This window comes from Phaseolus vulgaris, chromosome 10, assembly GCF_000499845.2.
Source record: "Phaseolus vulgaris cultivar G19833 chromosome 10, P. vulgaris v2.0, whole genome shotgun sequence".
NCBI lineage: Eukaryota > Viridiplantae > Streptophyta > Magnoliopsida > Fabales > Fabaceae > Phaseolus > Phaseolus vulgaris.
The window spans coordinates 1901221-1927716 of NC_023750.2; the positions used below are offsets into that span (position 1 = coordinate 1901221).

Sequence of the window (26496 nt, forward strand, 5' to 3'; positions counted from 1 at the left end):
GATATCGAGAGGTCAAATTCTCAAAGACCAATTATTATTCGAAGTAGAGATTGAAAGGGCAGCCAAAAGAAACAGAAAGACAAAGACAAAAGAAAGACAAGGAGATACTAGAGAGGAATCCTCAAACACTTCTTCTTTTCCCACTAATAGTTTTTAGGAGGAAAGCAACATGACAAAAGAGCAAGAACCACCTCGAGATTATGTTGTGTATCAGGTGTCAAGGCATTTTTCTAGTATTGCAATACCTGCTACCAGTAGGGCCTTAGAGATGAAACTCGCTTTCCTTAGTCTCACCAGTACCCACCAATTTACAGCAATGGACCATGAGGATCCATACACATATTTGGATACATTTTTTGAATTGGTGGGAAGAATGGACTTCCAAGCATGTGATATTGAAAATTTTTATATGCGCTTGTTCTTGCCGGCATACTTTGGTCGATCCCCGAGTTGAGTTTCGCTTTGACTGGCCTTCACTTGGTGCTCTGAAACACTGGTCCACTAGGACAAAGAGGGCTCTACCTGTTGATTACACTTTGACAATCGAGTCAGTGAGAGCATTCAAACTATAAAATTTGTTTAAGTCTAGAGTATTCAGAAAGCGTACCTTTACCTAGGGTCTCAAACCCCTTTTATAGACATTCCTTCAACAATTTTCATAAATGAGAATATAATCTCAACATCAATAATATCAGTCAACAATAACAATAATCTGTTTGCCGTGTACCTGTTATTTTCAGGTACAAACATTCTTAACTACTTTTACTTGCATTTAATAATATACTTTAACCAATTTAGTTATTCTTGTATACATCAACCAATTCAATTATTTCTTTTGTTATTTTTAATTATCTTTTCCATGTACACTTACTAGAAAATCTAGGCTCACCTCTCAACACACATGTAGGCCCATACTTGGCCTAGACTGAGCTGAGCACAACTCGCACAATCGACCTGGCCATACCTAAACACTTGGACCGAGGTCCCGAGTACATCTGGCCTGTACACAAGCCTCCCAGGCTCGAGCCGAGCTAGGTTAGGCAAAGAGATCTTTCAGTATTGGCAGCTGACATGACGTTTTTCGCATAGGGTAGGTGAGGCGCGGTTGCCGAAGCATTTCTTGATATGACACCTCACTATACTAAATCTGGAGCGTCCATGTGGCTTTGTATAAACGGTGGATACTACTGCTTCAACTTCTTCACTTTTCAAAACACCCCCTTTGTTCACTCACTCCTCACTTTCCCAGTCCACTTCCTTCTACCCTAGCCTCTTACGAACTCTTCGTCTCCTCCTTCACGCCATTGAACACCACCGTCCACTCATCGAAAAAATAAGTATGCTCTTTTCACTTAACTGCACTAATATTCATTCTTGTCCAAAATTTTTGAAAATCTTTCATTAAACGATTCACCCCCCTCTTGTTTAAGGCCTCTCATTCTAACAATTACCTAACCAAGATTTTTCCTCTTGTTCAGTTCCATCGAGTTGTTGCTTTAACTCTTTATTCTGCTTTTTGAGAAGGCGCACCTCCTTTTTATTCCTTCGTTGATCTTCGATGCCTTTTTGAGGAATCTCCTCTACTTGCGCCTGGTGTGTTTGAATTATTGTGATTTGTTCTTCAGTGACCCGATTGTGGTTGGTTGCGTTCCTTGTTGACACCATTGTTGCTAAACTGGAATTGACTGTTATCTTGGTCCCATGGTGGGCGCCAATTGTACATGTATAGGCAAAAGGAGGCTATATAGTACCTGGAACTGATTCTACAATTGTTGATGTGTCGGTGATCCCCTCGCTCTTTCCTTCCAGTCTCTTTCCTCAATTGTTGGTGCTCGGTCAGGGTAGACCTAAAAAAAGTACTCTGAGATCAAGGTAGTACTCTGTGTAAAGAGTATATATTTGTAAACTCGTTAAAGCGTACCTTACACCTCTGCAAATGGTTGATTTATAGTGTTGGTCATGGGTACTCATTGTGATGGGTTGAATATCAGTTGTTCAGTGATGTGTATCGTGATCCCGGATTTATAGGGAAATATACTAGTATATAGGTATGTTCGTATATCTGAAGAATATCTGTATCATATTTCAATTAATCAGTATTTAGCTGATTTGTTGGAGATATAAATGTGACTCATAAAAGATTCTTTATAATTATCGTTGTTGTCATTTATTTAGTGCTTTAATATTATATTATATTGTGCTATATTAGATTGTATTGTGTACGATATTTAATTAAAAAATTTAATTTAACACCGAAGTATTACTTTTTGATAACTGTATAATCAAAGATAGTAGTTTACAACCAACTTTACAAAATTTCTTGATTACTTGACATATCCAGATTTCAATAATTTTGGATTGTAAACATAGGAGGAATCTCTCCATTTTACATCTGAAAGTAAATTAAATGGAAGGAACTATGAAACAACCACTAAATTCATAAAAATTACTTACTACTTCATCATTCTCACCAACATGGATAATGGACAACATCCTTATTTTGACACTGCTCATAACCAAAGAAAAATTGATTCAGAAATATAACATTGAAATTTTATGTAGAATATATAAAGTTCCTTAGTGTAGAAACTAAGTGAATAGAAGTATTTTACCTTAGATTTCAGTACCTCCTTAGAGTTCTATATGTCTTCCCACGTTGGTGTTCATACGCAAAATCTAGCATGGGAATGATCTTGTGAAGCATCTCTTCCACCTGTTTGGAATACCACAACCTCCATCTCTTCCAGAAAAGAAGAGGCAGAATGAAAACTCCAAAGCCAAAAACAAATCCCAACTCTGCGCTTAATAAATTCCAATCAATTGAACTCTGAGTATGAGATTTAGGTGTTTCAGGTGTGGGCATTCCATTATTGCTGCAATTACGGGTCAGTGGAGGTCCACATAACTTTTCATTTCCTTCAAAGGAATCTCCATCAAATGATTGAATCTGGGTACCCTTTGGAATTTCACCCACCAAGTGATTATTTGAGAGATTCAGATATGCAAGAAAAGTTAGACTAGCAAGCTCTCCAGGGATTTCTCCATTCAAAGAATTGTGTGACAAATCTAGGGATTCAAGATTCTTCAAATTTTCAATCGATGATGGGATATGACCTGAGAGGGCATTATTTGACAAGTTAAGAGCAATCATTGCCTTGAACTGCATTAACTCACCTGGTATTGGACCCTCAAACTTGTTGCTTGACATATCCATGTAAGTGAAGGCTCTCTGGATTTTGTCCAATTTTATTTGTTGACCTTTATTTGTTATAATAATCGAATTTTGATATCGAGAACCGTCAATTTCATTAAAATCTAAGGATCCCTGGTCAAGGAAAGATCGAGATACGTTTGTAACAAGTTTAGCCAACATTGCTACAATTCTTTTGTCTAAGTGTGACACTAAATCCTTATAATTCTTGGGATCATAGTGATCAATGATATCAGTGAATAAGTGGCCAAATTCTGGTCCGACATTAACATTGTCTCGCATCATTGCTTTCCAACTCTTCAATAGGGTTCCTGGTATTGTACCATTGAAATTATTGGAGGCTACATCAACAATATGGAGCATTTCCCAATCACCACTACTTTTTGGGCATCCAATTGACCCGTGAAGTTTGTTTAACCGTAAATCCATGATTCGTAAAGTGGAAATATTACTTAAGAAACAAGGAAATTTGTCGGTTAAAGAATTTCTTCGAAGGTTCAGGACTTGTAGTCGCTGGCAATAAACCAAGGATGTTGGGATGGTACCCTCCAAGAGATTGTCATTTAGGTCCAAAAACTTTAGAGTACATGAGGTTGGCAAAGTATCAGGAATATATCCTTCAAGTTTGTTTCCACCTAAGTTCAACACCCGAAGAGTGCTACTCAACTTGACAAAACACTTGGGAATCGTTCCAACAAAGTTATTGCGAGAAAGATCCAGCAGACGAAGACCTGAAGCATTGAGAAGGGATTCAGGGATTTTTCCCTCAAAATTGTTGTTTGAAAGAGACAACACTATTATGAAAGGGATACGATTTCCAATGTCCGCTGGAATGACCGAGTTAAAACTATTGTTTGAGTAGTCCAAATAATTTACAAACGGTGGAAGGAAAGGCAATGGCCCTTCTAGTTGGTTGGAACTAAGATCAACAATCAAAAGGTTTGAACTGAAGTTCCTGACATTTCCTTCCAATTTTGTTAGGAAATTTTTGGAAAGGTTCAAGTGAACAACATATTCAAGTTGCCAGATCCAGAAAGGTATTGTTCCTGCAATCTGGTTGTCAGCAAGGTCAAGATATAGCAAAGATGACTGAGTTTTCAGAAAACTAGGGATTCCTCTCAACTTGCAAGATGCCAACATTAAATTTCTTAGAACAGGAAAGGATGATGGATCATGATCATATCTAGAGAATATATCAACTGACAAATTGTTATGCGAGAGGCTTAATCTAGTTAGATTACTCAACCTTCGAATCATGTCCAATTCTACTGTGCCATTAAACTTGTTTGAATTCAGTTGAATGACACGAAGTGTTCTAAGGTTAAAAATAGACAAAGGAATAGGTCCTTCCAAATTATTATTACCCAAATCAAGCATCTCCAGTGTAGGTGCGGTCATCACTGATTCACCCAAGACACCGGTGAGTTTATTAAAGGGAAGTTTAAGTTCTCGCAGAGATGGAAGTTTAAGTAGAGATGAGGGAAGACTCCCTTTGAAAAAGTTAAACCCTAGATCAATGCTGACAAGATTTTGAAGGCCCTCAAAATGACTAGATGGTAACACCCCTGTTAAACTATTATGAAAGAGGGATAAATATGTGATATTCTTGGACATATTAAAAGAAGGGAGTGGACCTGAAAAGTTATTGGAAGACAAGTCCAGATAAACTAGTTGGGTGAGTTCTGACATTGAACTAGGAAGTGTTCCATTAAATTGGCAATAAGATAGATCAATTGTAGATAAATTTTTCAAGTTAGAAATTGCACCCGGAAGCATTCCTGTGAAACTTGTCTGGCCAAGATTCATGTGACGAAGAGAACCACTTGGTTTGAAGTTTGGCAAAGAACCCATAAGATCTTGATTGTCTGAGATGTCAACGACCTCCAATGATGGTATTTGGAAGATATCATTGGGAAAATAACCATTCAAGCCACAACTTCTGAGTTGTAGTACAACTAGATTGGAAAAATTTGTGAAGGAATCTGGCACTGTGCTAGAGATGTTGTTGTAGCTTAATCTCAGAACAGTGAGTGAGAGAAGCTTAGCTAGGGAAGCATCAATAGGTCCAGAGAGATTGCATGATGACATGCTCAGAACACGTAAGTTGTGCAATGAAGATAGAGCATGAAACCATTCTTGTCCTTTGCCAGATATTGCTATACCATCTAGATATAATTCTGTGATTTCTGTAAGGTTTTGCAAAAACATTGCTGTGTTTGGCTTCGCCAATTTCAGGCTGTGAGGTGAGGAAAATGAAGAAGACAAGTCAAGAGTAACTAACCTTCTGAGATGAAAAATCTCATGCGGAATCTGCCCCTCAAAGCCAGCATTTGAAAAGTTCAAATACCTCAAATTATTCAATTTGTATAGCTCAGAAGGAATCACAGAACTGAAGTTATTGAAAGCCAAATTCAAGCTTTGAAGATGTTGAAGACCAAAAAGAAGGCTTGAATTAAGAAGTCCTCCTGAGATAGACTCTTCACTGAGATCAAGGGCTATAACACCACCTTCTTTGCATGTCACCCCATGCCATTGACAACAATCTTCACCTTGATTCCAAAGAGTAAGTTTTTTGGATATTGCAGGGTTGAATCTGAGGTTATTTTTCAAACCATGCAACATGGAACACTCGTTGCCAAGCACATAGCCATTGGCTGGAAAAACCGCACTATGGTTTATTGTGAAAAATGGCATAAGAAAAAAACACAGAAGTATGTGTCCTCTCATAGTGTATTATGAGAAGTGTGTGATGTGAGATATTTCTCATTTGAAACATTCTTTTTCTCTTTTATAGACTACAAAAGTTGTGCTATTCATAGTCTCCCGAGTCTATCACGCACTTAAGTTTCACTTTGGAAGTAAAAACCACTTCTTACCTAAACCCTAAACCAATTTATAATATTGATACCAATTTTAAAAGCCATATAATTTTATATTAATACTTTAATTAATTAGTTATATTATTGAAAATAAGTTTAAAATTATATCCCTGCTTTAATTAAGATCTTAAGAAAGGTTTAACGTTCTTCCATAAATTTATTTATTAATTACTGTTGGAAAAAATAAATTATTTTTTAATATGATTAAAAAAAATACTTTGAATATGTAAACTATATTATCAAAATAAAAATTCGTAGTAAACAGGACTATTTTTAATTTTTTATTAAGTTGTTGAAAAAGAAATTTAAATATATTATTAAAAAGATATATTGTAAAAGGGAATTAAAAAAAAATCAGATGTCGTGATTCTTGATAATTTTATTTCAAAAACTAAAACTTTGGTGACTTCACTCACGCGCCTTTGGTTAAATATATTTTAGTGATCATTTTTATTTTATAATTTTTTTAATTCCATCCTTTATTTTTGTAATTTGACTCAACTGTAACTTTTATGCCAATTTCAGAACACTAATGTTAACATAATTATTTTTCATATTTTAGAAATATTAGAAAATAAAAATATAAAATACACACATTAAAAAAATATGAAAAAGAAATATGGATTATACTTTGAATATAAAAGATTGAATAGGAATTTCTTATTTTCTTTAACTTGTACTATTGTCCACTCGTTGGAAAACAAAAATAATCGTTCAATTTTATTTTCTTTACTTCCATGATTGAATTTGTGAAATTTCCAATTATTGACTTAGTCATGAGATATCAGTGTCTGAGGGTCGTTCACGCAATTGTGGAAATAGCAAGCAAGCAAGTGCATCCCTCATATGCATAATCACATTTTCACATTGTTATTTCATTATACTTTAGAATATTTAAAGTGTTTTAATACCTACCCTAAGAGTCAAGAATATTGACATAGATTATATAATGCATGACATAATAGTTACATTCTAAATTTTCTTGTTGTTTATTTGCATTAATATATGAATCAATGAAGTTAATTTATTGAAAAATTAAAAAAAAAAAAATAGTTTCAATGAAGATCTGAATAATTTGGCATGTCCTGAATGTCTGAGTTCCAAAGTCTTTCTTTGATTGTGAATCTGCAATCATTAATGTTAAAATCATCTTTGATCACTGAATAATGTTTAAATGTCTGCTTGAATAGTTTTATCATTAGATGTTTTGTAACTCTCAGTTTTTCAATATTTTGCTAGACAAATGACAGTTCCTTGAGTTTTCTTTTGTTTTTATTTTCTGCTTTTATATCAGATTTGTATTTTCTCCAAAATAGTAGAGTTTTTACAAAAACGTCATAAAAATAATATTTTACAGATTTTATTTTGTTTGAATCGTACACGTGCTTTACTAATTTGAAAGTTCAAATAAAGATATTGAAGTAATGAAGCTAGAAATCGGAACTCGGAGCAAAAATTATGCATACAATCAATAGTTCCAAGTCAACATGCATTAGACGACCAACACTATGCTTGGAAGGAGAAGTTGAAGTTAGTTACAAGTTCTGGATACATCGTTTATGCATGCTTTGTATGTTCATCTTAGAGTATAGTCGAGTGTCTGTTGGGAAAAACGGGTAATTTTTCAAATAAAACAGAACCCTAACAGAGCTACCCGACAAATAATATTGAATAAATAAAGCGAAATAATAAAAGAGATAAAGAGGAAAAAACACACCAGAAAATTGTTAACGGAGTTCGGCCAATTTAGCCTAATCTCCGAGCACATAAAAAACAACTCACTTTTATTATTATGGGAGAAAATATTACAAATTGGGATATATAACAGTGAAGGAGAAGCGTTTAATTTATAACCCTCAAACCTCCTTTCCAAACAATGAACCCACCGATGTGGGACTTGGGATTAAGCCAAAATCAACAAATCTCCACCTTGACTTAAAATCAAGTCCCGCCTAAAACAAATCTTCTCAAAACATAACAAAAACAAACTTTGCAGTGCTTCAAATTTGCGCCTCCGGGTGCCAACTTCAAATGTGCAAGATATTAACCAAGTCTAAACAGTGTTCAAACTTGGTCCTTGTAACCACCTTGGTGAGCATATCTGCAGGATTCTCCGTAGTGTGAATCTTCTAGAGAACAATCTCCTCTTCTTCGAGAATCTCACGCACAAAGTGATAGCGAACATCAATGTGCTTCGTCCGTGCATGAAAGACTTGATTCTTTGCTAAATGAATAGCACTCTGACTGTCAGAATATAACTCAAGTTGTTTCTGACCAACTCCCAAGTCTTTAAGCAACCCATGAAGCCAAATTGCTTCCTTCACAGCCTCTGTAATCGCCATATACTCTGCCTCTGTCGTAGACAAAGCCACCGTAGACTGCAAGGTAGACTTCCAACTAACTGGCGCTTTTGCTAAAGTGAACAAATAGCCAGTTGTAGACCGTCGCTTATCCAAATCACCTGCATAATCAGAATCACAATATCCAACTATGCATTGACCAAGTGATTCATCTTGCTCAAATGTCAATCCAACATCTAAGATATTTTGGAGGTACCGTAGAATCCATCTCACAGCTTGCCAATGACCCTTGCCCGGATTATGCATGTACCTGCTAACAACACTCACAGCCTGTGAAATATCTGGTCTTGTACACACCATTGCATACATCAAGTTTCCAACTGCATTTTCATATGGGACTTTCGCCATGTATTCTCGTTCTTCATTAGTCGTTGGAGATAAACGGCTACTCAATTTCAAATGAGGAGCAAGTGGGGTACTTACAGGTTTTGTATCTTCATGTATACCAAAACGTTGTAGTACCTTCTGCAGATACTGCTTCTGTGACAGCCAAAGTTTTCCCCTCTCTCTGTCCCTGTTTATCTCCATGCCGAGAATCTTCTTGGCTTCCCCCAAATCCTTCATCTCGAACTCTTTACTGAACTGAGCCTTTAACTTGTCAATCTCAACTTGGCTCTTTGCTACAATCAGCATATCATCAACATATAAGAGTAAGTAAATGTAGGAACCATCTTCAAGTCTGCGCAAATACACACAGTGATCATATTTGCTTCTCAAATATGATCCTTCATGAACTTATCAAATCGTTTGTACCACTGTCTTGGAGATTGTTTCAGTCCGTACAACGATTTGCTAAGTTTACAAACCCAATCTTCTTGACCAACAACCTTGTATCCTTTTGGTTGAGTCATATAGATTTCCTCCTTCAAATCACCGTGTAGGAACGTGGTCTTTACATCGAGTTGAGCTAACTCCAAATTCAGCTGTGCTACCAAGGCCAACAAAATTCGAATGGAGGAATGTTTAACAACTGGAGAAAATACCTCATTATAATCAATTCCCTCCCTCTGAGCAAAGCCTTTAGCAACCAACCTTGCCTAGTAGCGAACATCTTCTTTATTAGGAAATCCTTCTTTCTTTGCAAATACCCATTTGCACCCAATTGCCTTCTTACCTTTTGGTAATTGTGCCAACTTCCACGTCTTGTTCTTCTTCAAAGACTGCATCTCCTCTTCCATCGCACATACCCAATTACCACTCTCTGAACTCAGAATGGCTTCTGGGTAAGTGGATGGAATGTCATCAACAACTGGAAGTGCATAGGCAACCATATCCATGAAACGAGCAGGCTTCTAAATATCTCGTCTCTGTCTTCTAACTGCAATTGGCGCCGATTGTTGTTGAGATTCTTGGGTAGGAACCTCTTCCTCATCTGACTCTTCTTCTGCCATAGGAGAGTCGCTTGTGGTATTTCGTGTTGGGATCACCACTGTCGGCTCAAACTCCACCAGCTTCCGGGCACACTCCACCTGTTGTGGAGTACTATCAGCTCCTTCTGGATTTACCTTCTTTAACATGGAAGATTCATCAAAGGTATCATCCCTGCTGATAATCGTCTTCTTTGTCTCTAGACACCATAAACGGTATCCCTTCACTCCAGGACTAAAGCCCATGAAAAGAGCCTTCTTTGTCTGTGGATCCAACTTTGATTCAATCACATGATAATATGCAATAGAACCAAAAACATGCAAAGAATCATAATCAGTTGCAGGTTTTCCAGACCATACCTCTAAAGGGGTTTTGCCATCTATTGCAGATGATGGCAAACGATTGACGAGATGTTGAGCGTATGCCACAGCCTCAGCCCAAAACTCTCTACCTAACTCAGCATTAGACAACATACAACGAACTTTCTCCACAAGTGTCTTGTTCATACGCTCCGACACCCCACTCTGTTGTGGTGTTTTTTGATGACTTTTTACGGCAAGTGCACCGCGTTTGTCAGAAGTAATAATTGTCCCTAAGGACGGATATCGATCCCACAAGGAACAGTGAATTATCAAGTACAATAATCGCTAAATATAGAACAAAACAATTAAAAGTATATTGAAAGTGGTTGTGTTGGCGATGATCAATAAGAAAACAGACAAAGAATTAATTGTTTCAATTGGAAAAATAGGGATTAAGTTTCATCTCTCTCCCTCTCATGTATTTTGATTAGCATGTCAATATTAAGTTCTTTAATTGAAATTGATGCCCGTATAAAAATCATTTATATCGATTCCTCGCATATAAAATCCTTAAGAATGTTCCCTAACTATCGATCCCTCGCATAATTATAAGAACAACTTAGAACGAAGCTCAGACGTTAATAGCAATTAACATTTCAAGTCTATTCCTAGCACTCAAATATGTTAAGTATTGTTGTTTAGGTCCGAACCCTAAAAATACCTCCCGATCAGATTTAAGATTCTCAATTTGTCACGGAAAATTAAAAGTAAAACAACAATACCAATAATCAATCAAAAACTGAATATTAATATATAAGATATCACCTCAATACATAAGAGTTTGAGTAGATTACTCCCAATCCCAAATGGTAGAATTAGCCACGCATACTTCTATTACCTTCCATTCTCCCAATTGGGTTACAATTCACTCTATGGTGTTTTCCTCTCAATCTGCACCCTAAGGTTGAGCCTCTAGCCCTCTATTTATCCTAGTTTTCTAGGGTTAGGCTAACGGGCTAAATGATAAAACATAAAAAAGGCCCAATCTTCATTTGTATCTTTTTCCATTCTGGGACCTTCTATCTTTATCTTTTTAGCTCAAATCATTCATCTTTAATCCAAATCTCCAATCTTCCTTAGAAATCTGCAATTAACACCAAATTTGGGAATAAAATACTCTTATTCAAATAAAGATCATAAAAAATGTAAAAAGGTATAAATTCATAAATTAGGGATTATTTTTTATGTAAATTAGCAATAAATCCTCATAAGTGTCTATATTTTAATATGAAATATTACTGAAATTAGACACTTATCATTTTTCTAACAGTGAAGTGTCGAACTATGCCACAATCTTGGCATACCTTCAGGAACGGATCACTCTTGTATTCTTCTCCATTGTCTGTTCGGAGAACCTTAATCTTCCTTCCTGTCTGGTTTTCAACTTGAGCTTTCCACTTAAGGAAAATTTCAAGCACATCATTTTTGTTCTTCATAGTAAACACCCAAACTCTCCTGGAAAAATCATCCACAAAAGTGATAAAATAATGCCTACCTCCGATTGACGTAGTCTTGGCAGGTCCCCACACATCTGAATGCACATAATCCAGAATACCCTTGGTATTGTGAATTGCATTGCCAAACTTCACTCTTTGTTGTTTTCCCAGAACACAATGCTCACAAAATTCAAGTTTGCAAGCCTTCGTACCTTTCAACAATCCCTGCTTGGTAAGAATTTGCAAGGATTTCTCTCCAGCATGTCCCAACCTCATATGCCACAACTTCGTTGCCTCATCATCCTTCTTAGAAGTTGATGTCGCTACTGTCCCCACCACTGTACTACCTTGATAGTAATACAGATTGTTCTTCCTCACGCCTTTCAACATCACCAGTGCTCCTGAAGTTGCTTTAAGAATTCCATCTCGCATCGTCACAACTAGGCCTTTAGATTCTAAAGCCCCCAATGAGATGAGATTCTTCTTCAACTTTGGCACGTACCGTACATCCCGTAAAATTCTGGTGGATCCATCATGATTCCGCAACTTGATTGAACCTATCCCAGCTGTCTTACATGGATTATCATTACCCATGTAAACAACCCCGCCATCGAGTTCTTGAAATTCAAAGAACCATTCCCGAATGGGACACATATGATAGGTACAACCTGAATCCAATATCCACTCATTTGGATACGATGATGCTGAAAGCGAGACAATTAAAGAGATATTTGTTTCCACATCACTTTTGCATTCTGCAACATTTGCATCTTGCGGAACCTTCCCTTTCTTCTGCAGTTTTGGACAATCTTTCTTCCAGTGTCCTTTCTCATGACAGAAAGCACACCCATCTTTGGCAACGGCTCGACCTTTAGACTTAGATCTCCCTCTTCTCCCCTTTGTATGGCTTTGTTGACAACCTCTTGCCACCAATGCTTATTCTTCTTGATTTGCCATTACAAACTCAAAATATAATATTCAATATTACAAATAATTTCAAACAACCCAAGGCGAACCTTCGGCTCTTGATACCACTTGTTGGGAAAAACGAGTAATTTTTCCACTAAAACAGAACCCTAACAGAGCTACCCGACAAATAATATTGAATAAATAAAGCGGAATAATAAAAGAGATAAAGAGGAAAAAAACACACCAGAAAATTGTTAACGGAGTTCGGCCAATTTAGCCTAATCTCCGAGCACATGAAAAACAGTTCACTTTTATTATTATGGGAGAAGATATTACAAATTGGGATATATAACAGTGAAGGAGAAGCGTTTAATTTATAACCCTCAAACCTCCTTCCCAAACAATGAACCCACCGATGTGGGACTTGGGATTAAGCCAAAATCAACAGTGTCTTCATCAAAATTGTCTGATGTGTTGAGCTTTGAGAACATTGTATTAGCCTTCGTCTAACACATAAGTATTAATCATGATGCTCAAAATTATTAGTCTTATGGACAACTACAACCAGGCCTACTTCTCCTACAGCTGCAGAACTCTATAAGCCACCATCAACATCTTCCAAGCTACATAGGATAATGAATATAGATACATAGATGGAATAACAGAGGCAATCACTGTGCAGCAGAATCAAGTCAAACATACCCAACTTGTTCCTTTTCCTCCAAGTGCCTTTATCACATTAAAATTAGAACTTTTGTATCATTAGGGGCCTAGGCTTCTCATTAGGAACCTAGTATTGCTTAGGAAAAGGAGATAGGTTTCCTCACCCTTCCACTTCATGAAAAATCTCCCCCTAAGACATCACAACTGCCTGAGAGCGTTCAGATAGCAAGTTTGGAATGTTACTTATGGCACATGATAAAAGCCTACAAGCATAACACAAAGGAGCCCCCCAACCATAGTGCCTACTAGTATTTTCCTTTCCACCCTGCATCTAAGCTCCCATTAAACAATACCTTCCCGATTCCCTATAGCTTCTAATGGACAATTCTGGATTCAAATGTCAATCCGAGAAAGAGAACATAAACGCGTGCACCCTGTGTTTCATCCATAACCATGATCTAAGTTGTGCTAAATGGAAGACTTCTTCCGCATTTGGTTTCCCTTGCTTAAAGATGACTGAATTCCTTTGTTCCCAAATATCCCTCACAACTACCGCCCACTTACCCTTCCAGACCAGATTCTGCTTAGCAATCACATGACCCAAATGTAAGTTTTTAAAGTGAGTCTTCAAATCCTTATTTTAAACAAACAGGATTCCTAACCATCTAAAACACATTGACCAACCCCGTTGAGCAACGACTACACTCTAAGAAAAAATGTTGATAAAGTCACACTTCGGAAATTTGCAGCGATTCTTTGTTGCGATACGATGGTTCCTCCGTTCATTTACCTGGGTCTGCCAATCGGAGGGAGTCACAAGCGCGGTGCGTTTTGGAACGGGGTGATTGAGAAAGTGCAGGCTAGATTAAGCAGGTGGAAGGGAAGAATTTTGTCTATGGCTGGGAGGATTTGTCTGATTAGGTCTGTGTTTTCTTCTATTCCGTTATTTTTTATGTCTTTGTTCAGATTGCCTGCTGGGGTGGCAAGGAAGTTGATCAAGGTGCAAAGGGATTTTCTTTGGGGCTGAGGTGCAGAAGGGAGGAAGATCGCTTGGGCTTCCTTGAACCTGGTTTATAAACCTCGTGAGTTTGGGGGACTTGGAATAATAGATCTGAGATTGTTTAATTTGGCTATGTTGGAAAAGTGGATATGGAGGTTGGGCTCGGTTGAGGTAGGTCTTTGGAAGGACATCATTTTTTCTAAGTACGGTGGGTGGAGAGATCTGGGAGAGGCAAGTAATGGTAAGAGTTGTTCTCTTTGGTGGAAGGATTTGAAGGAAGTTTGGTATTCGAAGGGGTGGGGGAGATGTTTCGAAGATAGTTTTGAGTGGAAGGTTGGGAATGGGACGGACATTTGTTTCTGGAAGGATAGTTGGTTGATGGGTGAGGCGTTGAAGAATGTTTTTCCACGACTTTTCTCAATTAGCTCTAACAAAAATGCAAAACTGTCGAAACTTGGGTCTTGGTCTAATGGGAGATGGGTTTGGGGACTTGTTTGGAGAAGGCCTTTTTTCGAATGGCAGAAGCCGGCGGCAGATCGATTGAGTCAGCTCCTGCTTGGGGTTGAGGTTGTTCTTGAAGAGACTGATAGTTGGATTTGGAAGGGTGGGGGTTCTCAGTCATATACGGTTAGCTCTGCTTACAACCTTACCAGGAAGGATAATGAAGCAGTTTCCTCGCAGGAGCTTAGAAAGTTGTGGAGGAGTAAGGCAATTCCATCTGCAATGGCTTTGGCTTGGAGGGTGTTGGAAAACAAGCTTGCTACCAGGGTCAATCTTAGTAGAAGAGGGGTACTTTTAGAAAGGTTGAGGTGTGTGTTGTGCGGGAAGGAGGAGGAGTCGAGTAGCCATTTGTTCTTTGGTTGTTCGTTTGCTTGGCGAGTTTGGTGTTTATGTTTTAAGTGACTAGGAATCCTGTTTGTGACTCATATTGATCCAAGTAGCAACTTTGATCAATTTAGATTGAGCTTACCTTCGGAGACGGGCCTGGTTGTTTGGAACACGATCTGGGTAGGGGTGATTAGTGAGATTTGGAGCCACAAGAATCGTATTATTTTTAATAGAGGAGTGGCAGACGAGAAAGAGGTCTTTGCGTTGGCACAGGTAAAGGCTTGGTCTTGGGTCTTAACAAATTCCCGGTTAGTTTCGTTCTCTTATTCTGATTGGTGTTTGGCTCCTTTGGAGTGTACGAGGTTAGTTTCTTGAGGTTTTTTGCTTGGTTTTGTAAGGGGTAGAAGAGTTGGGTTGGTTTTTGGAAGGCGATAGCTGGAACTGATTTAGCGTTTTATGTATAAGGGTTGAACCACCCCTGAAGTGGTTCTATTTTATTTTATTTATTATTTATTGCCCATTAAAAAAAAAAGTTGAATCGCCTTTTCCGAACCTTATACATCTCACAATACTATTTGACTAGGACTGACTACCACACCTCTCCTAATCAGACTGCTTTATTGAAATGTAAATGTTTTCGTATTCCTATTTAAAATACTTGGGAATGAATAAATACAAAATGGATTACACTTTCAATATAAAGGATTAAAAATTATTTTTTTATTATCGTCCATTCGTTGGAAAAACAAAATCATCAATAAATTCTGCTTTGTTACTATCGTCATCATTTCAGTAGAAATTTAAAATTATTGACTTAGTCATGAGATATCTTTCTAAGGGGACGTTCAGGTAATTGTGGAAATAGCAAGCAAGCTGGTTCATGCTTCAAGTCAGCCCAATCCTATTTTCACTTTTTCTTTCTTCTTCTTAATACAATTAAAAATTCCCATTTCAGTGTTCAACTTACCTGAAATTAGGAATTTTGTTTAGACATTCAAATTGATAAATATTTGTTTATATAATTAAAAACTATAAAATAAATATTTAACTTTATAACGAATAATTTAAAATGCTTATATAACTAATTTTTTATTTTAAATTGCTGTGGAGGTCTACTTTCTTTTTTGACGGGATCATAGAAAATCTAGGCATAATTTTGAAAATAAAATTTAACCCTTTTTTGCATAAACATGCGAACTTATAATGCACCATGAGATCCATATACAAATTTGGATACATTTTCTGAATTGGTGGGAAGAATGGGCTTCTAATCATGTGATATTGAAAATTTTTATATGTGATTGTTCTCTCCGGCTGACTTCGATTGATCCCGAGTTGAGCTCCGCTTTGACTGATCTTCACTTGGTGCTCTGAAATGCTACTACACGGGACACAGGGGGCTTTGCCTGTTGATCACACTCCGATGATCAAGTCAGTGAGAGCATTCAAACTATAAAAAGAATTTCAGTCTATAGTATTCAGAAAGTGTACCTTTACCTAGGGTCTTAAACCCTTTTTATAGACATTCCTTCAACAATTTTCATAAATAAGAATATAATATCAACATCAATAATATCAATCAACAATAACAATAATTTGTTTACCGTGTACCTATTATTTTTGGGTACAAACATTCTTAACTGCTTTCACTTTGCATTTAATAATATACTTTAACCAATTTAGTTATTACTATATACCTCAACCAATTCAATTATTTCTTATGTTATTTTTAATTATCTTTTCCTTGTACACTTACTAGAAAATCTGGGCTGACCTCGCAACACACCTGTAGGCCCATACCTGGCCCAGATCGAGCTGAGCACAACTCGCATAACGGAGCTAACCATGCCTAAACACTTGGACCGAGGTCCCGAGTACTCCTGGTCACTACACAAACCTCCCAGGCTCGAGTCGGGCTAGGTTAGGCAAAGAGGCCTTTCAGTATTGGCGGATGACATGACATTTTCCGTAGAGGGTAGGTGAGGCACGGTTGCTGAAGCATTTTCTGACATGACACCTCACCATACTAAATCTGGAGCATCCATGTGGCTTTGTATCAACGATGGAAAAATCCTACCGTTTCAACTTCTTCACTTTTGAAAACACCCCCCTTTATTCACTCACTCCTCACTTTCCCATTCAACTTCCTTCTACCCAAGCCTCTTACGAACTCTTCCTCTCCTCCTTCACGCCACCGCACACCACCGTCCACTCACCGGAAAAACAAGTATGCTCTATTCACTTATCTGCACTAGCATTCATTCTTGTCCAGAATTTTTGAAAATCTTTCATTAAACAATTCACCCCCTCTTGTTTAAGGCCTCTAATTATACAATTACCTAACCGAGATTGTTCCTCTTATTCAGTTCCATCGAGTTGTTGCTTCAACTCTTTATTCTGCTCTTTGAGAAGGCGCACCACCTCTTACTTCCTACGTTGATCTTCAATGCCATTTTGACGCATCTCCTCTACTTGTGCCTGGAGTGTTTGAATTATTGTGATTTGTTCTTTAGTGAATCGATCGTGGTTGACTGCGTTCCTTGTTGACAACATTGTTGTTAAACTGGAATTGACTTTGAAATTGATTGTTATCTCGGCCCCACAGTGAGCGCCAATTGTACATGTATAGGCCAAAAGGGCCCCTATATAGTACCTGAAACTAGTTCTACAATTGTTGATGTGTCGGTGATCCCCTCGCTCCTTCCTCAATTGCTGGTGCTCGATCGGGGTTGACCTGAAAAAGGTACTCCGACGATCAAATCAGTACTTTGTGTAAAGAGTATATATTTGTAAACTGATTAAAGCGTACCTTACATCTCTGCAAAAATTTGATTTATAGTGTTGGTCATGGGTCCTCGTAGTGATGGGTTGAATATCAACTGTTCAGTGATGTGTATCGTAATCCCGGATTTATAGGGAGATATACTAGTATATATGTATGTTCGTATAAATGAAGAATATTTGTATCATCTTTCAGTTAATTAGTATTTAGCTGATTTGTTGGAGATATTTTTCGCATAATCTGAACTGTGAATGTGACTGAAAGGATTATTTGTAATTGTCGTTGTTGTCTTTTATTAAGTGCTTTAAGTATGCTTTGGCACGGTCGGTCGGTCACCAAAATTGAGTGACTGACTCATCCAATACTGACCAATACAATTACCATATTATATAATATTATATTAGATTGTGTTATGTACAAAGAAAGATAAATTCATTAATTAAAATATTACATAAATAAATTAAATAAAAATGTGATACATCTATTCTTTTTCAAGTAATATATTTATATTTAAATATATTGTCACTACAAGAAAATCATGAAATAGAAACCAATTTTTAGAGACCAAAATAATTAGTTGCAATAGTAACTAAATTAGAGATCATTTTATAAACTAAACAAAAAATTGGTTCCTAAATTAGTTTCTATTATTGTTAAATAGTTTCTAAATTGATATCTAATTAGCAACCAAGGTTTTAGAGACCAAATTTAGAAACTAAATAATTGGTAGTTAAAACTTTGGTTGCTAATTAAATACCAATTTATAAACTATTTAACAAAAATAGAAACTAATTTAGAATCCATTTTTTTTTTCTAAAATGGTCTCTAATTTAGTTACTATTGCAACTAATTATTTTGGTTTCTAAAAATTAGTTTCTTATATCATTTGATCGTGACATGTCAAATTCAGACATTACGCAAACACTTATATAATCATCAAAACTTTCATAAATTTTTGTTTATAAAATTGTCATAATTTTTTTTTACTAGTGTATTATATTTATTTAAAAAATTTAATTTAACACCAAAATACTACTTTTTGATAACTGTATAATCAAAGATAGTAGTTTACAACCAACTTTGCAACATTGCTTGATTACTTGACTTATCCAGATTTCAATAATTTTGGATTATAAACATAGGAGGAATCTCTCCATTTTACAACTGAAAGTAAATTAAATGGAAGGAACTATGAAACAACCACTAAATTCATAAAAATTACTCACTACTTCATCATTCTCACCAACATGGATAATGGACAACATCCTTATCTCGGCACTGCTCATAAGCAAAGAAAAATTGATTCAGAATTATAACATTGAAATTTTAGGTAGAATATGTAAAGTTCCTTAGTGTAGAAACTAAGTGAATAGAAGTATTTTACCTTAGATTTCAGTACCTCCTTAGAGTTCTATATGTCTTCCCACCTTGGTGTTCATACGCAAAATCAAGCATGGGAATGATCTTGTGAAACATCTTATCCACCTGTTCGGAATACCACAACCTCCATCTCTTCCAGAAAAGAAGAGGGAGAATGAAAACTCCAAAGCCAAAAACAAATCCCAACTCTGCGCTTAAGAAATTCCAATCAATTGAACTCTGAGTATGAGATTGAGGTGTTTCAGGTGTTGGCATTCCATTGCTGCAATTAGGGGTCAGTGGGGGTCCACATAACTTTTCATTTCCTTCAAAGGAATCTCCATCAAATGATTGAATCTGGGTGCCCTTTGGAATTTCACCCACCAAGTGATTGTTTGAGAGATTCAGATATGCAAGAAAAGTTAGACTACCAAGCTCTCCAGGGATTTCTCCATTCAAAGAATTGTTTGACAAATCTAGGGATTCAAGATTCTTCAAATTTTCAATCGATGATGGGATATGACCTGAGAGGGCATTATTTGACAAGTTAAGAGCAATCATTGCCTTGAACTGCATTAACTCAATTGGTATTGGACCCTCAAACTTGTTGCTTGACATATCCACGTAAGTGAAGGCTTTCTGGATTTTGTCCAATTTTATTTGTTGACCTTTATTTGTAATAATAATTGAACTTTGATATCGAGAATAATCAACTCCATAAAAATCTGAGGACTCCTGGTCAAGAATAGAGCGAGATATGTTTGTAACAAGTTTAGCTATCTTTGCTACAATAATTTTGTCTAACTGTGCCACTAAATCCTTATAATTCTTGGGATCATAGTGATCAAGGATATCAATGAATAAGTGGCCAAATTCTGGTCCGAAATTAACATTGTCTCGCATCATTGCTTTCCAACTCTTCAATAGGGCTCCTGGTATTGTACCATTGAAATTATTGGAGGCTATATCAACCATATGGAGCATTTCCCAATCAACACTACTTTTTGGGCAACCAATTGACCCGTGAAGTTTGTTTAACCGTAAATCCATGATTCGTAAAGTGGAAATATAACTTAAGAAACAAGGAAATTTGTCGGTTAATGAATTTCTTCGAAGGTTCAGGACTTGTAGTTGCTGGCAATAAGCTAAGGATGTTGGGATGGTACCCTCCAAGAGATTGTCATTTAGGTCCAATAACTTTAGAGTACATGAGGTTGGCAAAGTATCAGGAATATATCCTTCAAGTTTGTTTCCACCTAAGTTCAACACCCGAAGAGTGCTACTCAACTTGGCAAAACACTTAGGAATCGTTCCAACAAAGTTATTGCGAGAAAGATCCAGCAGACGAAGACTTGAAGCCTTGAGAAAGGATTCAGGGATTTTTCCATGAAAATTGTTGTTTGAAAGAGACAAGAATCTTATGAAAGGGATACGATTTCCAATGTCCGCTGGAATGACCGAGTTAAATCTATTGTTTGAGTAGTCCAAATAATTTATAAATGTTGGAAGGAAAGGCAATGGCCCTTGTAGTTGGTTAGAACTAAGATCAACAGCCAAAATGTTTGAACTAAAGTTCCAGACATTTCCTTCCAATTTTGTTAGGAAATTTTTGGAAAGATTCAAGTTAACAACATATTCAAGTTTCCATATCCAGTAAGGTATTGTTCCTTCAATCTGGTTGTCAGCAAGGTCAAGGAATAGTAACTTTGATTGAGTTTTCAAAAAACTAGGGATTCCTCTCAACTTACAAGATGCCAACATTATATTTCTTAGAACAGGAAAGGGTGACAGATCACGATCATATCTAGAGAATATATCAACTGACAAATTGTTATTCCCGAGGTTTAATATAGTTAGATTACTCAACCTTCGAATCATGTCCAATTCTACTGTGCCATTAAACTTGTTTGAATTGAGTTGAATGACACGAAGTGTTCTAAGGTTAAAAATAGACAAAGGAAAAGGTCCTTCCAAATTATTACTACCCAAATCAAGCATCTCCAGTGTAGGTGAGGTCATCACAAATTCATCCAAGAGACCAGTGAGTTGATTAAAGGGAAGTTTAAGTTCTCGCAAACATGGAAGTTTAAGTAGAGATGAGGGAAGACTCCCTTTGAAAAAGTTAAACCCTAGATCAATGTTGACAAGATTTTGAAGGCCCTCAAAATGACTAGATGGTAACACCCCTGTTAAACTATTACGAAAGAGGAGTAAATATGTGAGATTCTTGGACATATTAAAAGAAGGGAGTGGACCTGAAAAGTTATTAGAAGACAAGTCCAGATAAACTAGTTGGGTGAGTTCTGAAATTGAACTAGGAAGTGTTCCATTAAATTGGCAATAAGATAGATCAATTGTAGATAAATGTTTCAAGTTAGAAATTGCACCCGGAAGCTTTCCTGTGAAACTTGTCTGGCTAAGATTCATGTCACGAAGAGAACCACTTGGTTTGAAGTTTGGCAAAGAACCCATAAGATCTTCATTGTCTGAGATGTCAAGGACCTTCAATGATGGTATTTGGAAGATATCTTTGGGAAAAGAACCATTCAAGCCACAACTTTTGAGTTGTAGTACAACTAGATTGGATAAATTTGTGAAGGAATCTGGCACTGTGCTAGAGATGTTGTTGTAGCTTAATCTCAGAACAGTGAGTGAGAGAAGCTTAGCCAGGGAAGCATCAATAGGTCCAGAGAGATTGCATGATGACATGCTCAGAACACGTAAGTTGTGCAATGAAGATAGAGCATGAAACCATTCTTGTCCTTTACCAGATATTGCTATACCATCTAGATATAATTCTGTAATTTCTGTAAGGTTTTGCAAAAACATTGCTGTGTTTGGCTTCGCCAATTTCAGGCTGTGAGGTGAGGAAAATGAAGAAGACAAGTCAAGAGTAACTAACCTTCTGAGATGAAAAACCTCATGCGGAATCTGCCCCTCAAAGCCAGCATTTGAAAAGTTCAAATACCTCAAATTATTCAATTTGTATAGCTCAGAAGGAATCACAGAACTGAAGTTATTGAAAGCCAAATTCAAGCTTTGAAGATGTTGAAGACCAAAAAGAAGGCTTGAATTAAGAAGTCCTCCTGAGATAGACTCTTCACTGAGATCAAGGGCTATAACACCACCTTCTTTGCATGTCACCCCATGCCATTGACAACAATCTTCACCTTGATTCCAAAGAGTAAGTTTTTTGGATATTGCAGGGTTGAATCTGAGGTTATTTTTCAAACCATGCAACATGGAACACTCGTTGCCAAGCACATAGCCATTGGCTGGAAAAACCGCACTATGGTTTATTGTGAAAAATGGCATAAGAAAAAAACACAGAAGTATGTGTCCTCTCATAGTGTATTATGAGAAGTGTGTGATGTGAGATATTTCTCATTTGAAACATTCTTTTTCTCTTTTATAGACTACAAAAGTTGTGCTATTCATAGTCTCCCGAGTCTATAAATCAAATTATAATATTAATATAGTTTTAAAAGCTATATAATTTTATATTAATACTTTAATAAATTATATTATTGAAAATAAGTTTAAAATTATATCCCTGCCTTAATTAAGATCTTCAGAAAGTTTTAACGTTCTTCCTTATATTTAAAAAATAAATTAATTTTTAATATGACTAAAACAAATACTTTGAATATGTAAATTATATTATCAAAATAAAAATTCGTAGTAAACAGGACTATTTTTAATTTTTTATATAAGTTATTGAAAATGAAATTTAAATATATGATTAAAAAGATATATATTGTAAAGGGAATTAAAAAAAATATCAGATGTCGTGATTCTTGATAATTTTATTTCAAAAACTAAAACTTTGGTGACTTCACTCACGCCCCTTTGGTTAAATATATTTTAGTGGTCATTTTTATTTTTTTATTTTTTTAATTTCATCCTTTATTTTTGTAATTTGACTCAACTGTAACTTTTATGCCAATTTCAGAACACTAATGTTAAAATAATTATTTTTAATATTTTAGAAATATTAGAAAATAAAAATCTTAACAGTTTTAGAATGAAAATATTAGAAAATAAAAATATAAAATACACACATTAAGAAAATATGAAAAATAAATATGGATTATGCTTTGAATATAAAAGATTGAAAAGGAATTTCTTATTTTCTTTTCCTTGTATTATTGTCCACTCGTTGGAAAACAAAAATAATCGTGGAATTTTATTTTCTTTATTGCCATGATTGAATTTTGTGAAAGTTCCAATTATTGACTTAGTAACATTTTCACATTGTCATTTCATTATTCAACAAGTGAAATTACGAATTCTGTTTAACCATTACGACTTTTTCAGAATATCTAGTGTTTTAATACCTACCCCAAGAATCAACAATTAATGTTGACATATATTACAGTCAACATTTAATACATGACCAAAAAAAATTAATAGTTTCAATAAAGATCTGAATGATTTGGCATGAGTCCCGAAATCTTTCTTTGATTATGATTAATGTTTGAATATTTTTTATTTTGACTAATGTTTGAATGTTTGCGTGAATAGTTTTATCATTACATAGATGCTTTCAGAGTCATAATTCTAGTTTTTTTAGTACTGCTTTTATATTAGATTTGTATTTTTTTCAAAATAATAGAGTTTTTATAAAAACGTCATAAAAATAATATTTTACAGTTTTTATTTTGTTTGAATTGTCTAACACGTGTTTTAGTAAACCGGAACTCAAAGAGAAAAAATTATGCATACGATCAATAATTCCAAGTCAACATGCACTAGACGACCAACATTATGCTTGGAAGGGGAAGTGGAAGTTAGTTACTTTTAAAATCGGTTTTTGGACCAGATTTAAAATCTCATTCATTTTGTAAAGATTATAAAATATATAAATAGAGTAGAAGTAACACTTAGGACAAACTTAGAAACTTAGTTAGTAGGTGAAACAATTTTTAGTTTTATGTTGTGTGAGGTTTTGAGCTCCAAAGTAATTTATTTAGGTTCTTCTTCTTTGCTCATTTTTTTCTTCTCTTTTGTTCTTGCATTTTCTCTTAGTTCTTTTAAAATGAATTCAATTCCAAAACAGGTTTCAGTGATTCGAACACCATGTTAGATGATGCTCTATTTTAGCATTTTTTTCTTCAAAATCTTTATAAAAATCTATTTTTCTATTGAAAATGGGTTTTTAATGATGTAAGACCAATTGTTTATATGATTTTTCCTTATCAGAATCCAGATTTTAGTCTCTTGCATTTGAAGTAGAAGAACACTGAACCATGGTTTTGGTCCGTATTTTTCATTGTTGGGTTGTGTTTTTCTTTACTGCATTTTTATTCAATTTACGTTTGTTTACGTTTTTGTCATTTACATCTGAAGTTTACATTTCCTTTTTACTTTTAATGCATTCTAAATCATTCTTAGTTTTACATCTCATTATGTCATGTTTTACGCTAACTTTTACATTTCTACAATTTACTTTTTCTGCAATGTATCTTTTTACTTTTATGTTTCTAACCCTTTACATTTCATGCACTTTACTTTTTGATCATTTACATTTCTCGCAATTTAATTTTCTCACAATTTACTTTTCACGTTCTTGTTTTTTTTCTTTTCATTATCTACAATTTACTTTTCACGTTCTTGCTTTTGTTTCTTTTCATTATCTGTAAATAGAACTATTACACAATCTAGTTAGCAATTGTAAACCAGAGTGTTTAAAAATTGTACTTAGTTTGTTTCAATTTATTTTACATTTTGCAATTTACTTTGACGCTTTATCTTTCCTCTTTCCCTCTTTGTATTACTATCAGACGGTCTAGCCGACAATGATCGTCTAGATTGTTTAATAGTTGTACTTAGTTTTTTTTCTTTAAAAATTTTCTTGTGTTACACTTTTTGTTTTAGAGTAGTTTTACTTTCGATTAAATTCATGAATTTACAGTTTGTCAATGTTCTTTACAATTTAGCGTCTACTTCTTATTTTGTTACAATTTCAATTTTTGTTCATATTGTTAATGTTTCCAATTTATAATCTAAATTCTCTTTTTAGTATTCTACGTTTTATCATTTAATTTCAAGTCATTTATATTTTTGGGACATTAGACGGTTTATCAGAAAATTCTTTTATTAGACGGTTTAGTGTACACTTTGTCTTGCATTTTACTTTCCTTTTACATTCTGCAATCCAAAAGCAAATTCCCCCTTTTTTATCTCTTGAAGAAAAGAACATTAAACAATTGCTTTAATTAACGTATTTTCTTTAGGATTCAACCTAGGTTGAACCTATATTACATTAAGGGAAAACTTAGAAATTTTGTTTGAAAAACTAAGCGCAACTCAACAATTATAAATAAGGTAACTTCAGCTTTGATAATATTTTGTTCGTCTTAACCAAATAATATCACATGGTTTGAACTTTGAAGTTTTTTCATATTTAGATAAATTTGAACGTTGAAGACTTGGGTCAATCAAAATCAATTTGAATCAAAAACTAAATCAATAATAATCATATTAACTTAAGTGAATGTGCCTGAACTTAATTCGCCATTTGATCAACTCAAGATAAATCACAGAATATAATACATGAGGGATAGAGAAAAGTATGCATAAAGATTTATACTAGTTACGTCTAGTATCCTTAAGCTCCTCGCTTAAGAGCCTTAACTATTAGACACCTCTCCTAGTATAAATTATTTTCCACCTCTCCTGGTACACAAGTATTCTCCACATCTCTAGGTACACAAGTATTTTTCATCTCTCCAGGCAAAGTATTAAACACCTCTCCAGGAAAAAAAGTTTTAATATCCCCCTGGGACCAAGACCTCTCAACAAAGTGAGAAAAAAGCTCTTGAAAAGAGAGCAAACAATGAAAGCCCACAAGTTAATCTTCACACAGTAAAGGATTTACAATACAAGGCTCGCTCCCCAAACTATAAGTGCTCTAGACAATGACCACTAGATCGTTTGTAGTAATCTTTGTATGCTTTTTCTTTTTGTTATTTTTCTTCAAAGTCTTTATATATTGTTTTAGATTGTGATCGTTAAAGCTTTCATTCATCTTTTTGTTCACATAGTCATTGAACGCGTGCATCCTGTGTTTCATCCATACCCACAATCTAAGTTGTGCTAAATGGAAGACTTCTTCCGTATCACGTTTCCCTTGCTTAAAGATGATTGAATTCCTTTGTTTCCAAATACCCTTCACAACTGTTGCCCACATACCCTTCCAGACCAGATTCTGCAAAGCAGTCATATGACCCGAATGGAAGTTTTTAAAGTGAGTCTTCAAATCCTTATTTTGAATTAGCAGGATTCCTAACCATCTAAAATACATTGAACAAACCCATTGAGCAACGACTACACTCTA

At 35.4% G+C, this 26496-nt stretch overlaps 3 protein-coding genes across 3 annotated transcripts; 1 reads left to right on the forward strand and 2 right to left on the reverse strand.

Moving 5' to 3' along the window:
- Positions 1 to 2480: 2480 nt before the first annotated feature.
- LOC137818827 (receptor-like protein 7) lies at positions 2481 to 5939 on the reverse strand. The gene has a single exon (XM_068622449.1). It carries the CDS (start codon positions 5936 to 5938, stop codon positions 2621 to 2623), a length of 3318 nt encoding a protein of 1105 aa, XP_068478550.1. The 5' UTR covers position 5939; the 3' UTR covers positions 2481 to 2620.
- An 8018-nt stretch (positions 5940 to 13957) lies between these two features.
- Positions 13958 to 15210, forward strand: LOC137819090 (uncharacterized). Its single transcript, XM_068622830.1, has 4 exons — positions 13958 to 14109; positions 14155 to 14188; positions 14333 to 14977; positions 15148 to 15210. Exons 1-4 carry the CDS (start codon positions 13958 to 13960, stop codon positions 15208 to 15210), a joined length of 894 nt encoding a protein of 297 aa, XP_068478931.1.
- A 3856-nt stretch (positions 15211 to 19066) lies between these two features.
- LOC137818966 (receptor-like protein 7) lies at positions 19067 to 22506 on the reverse strand. The gene has a single exon (XM_068622635.1). It carries the CDS (start codon positions 22503 to 22505, stop codon positions 19191 to 19193), a length of 3315 nt encoding a protein of 1104 aa, XP_068478736.1. The 5' UTR covers position 22506; the 3' UTR covers positions 19067 to 19190.
- Positions 22507 to 26496: the final 3990 nt, after the last annotated feature.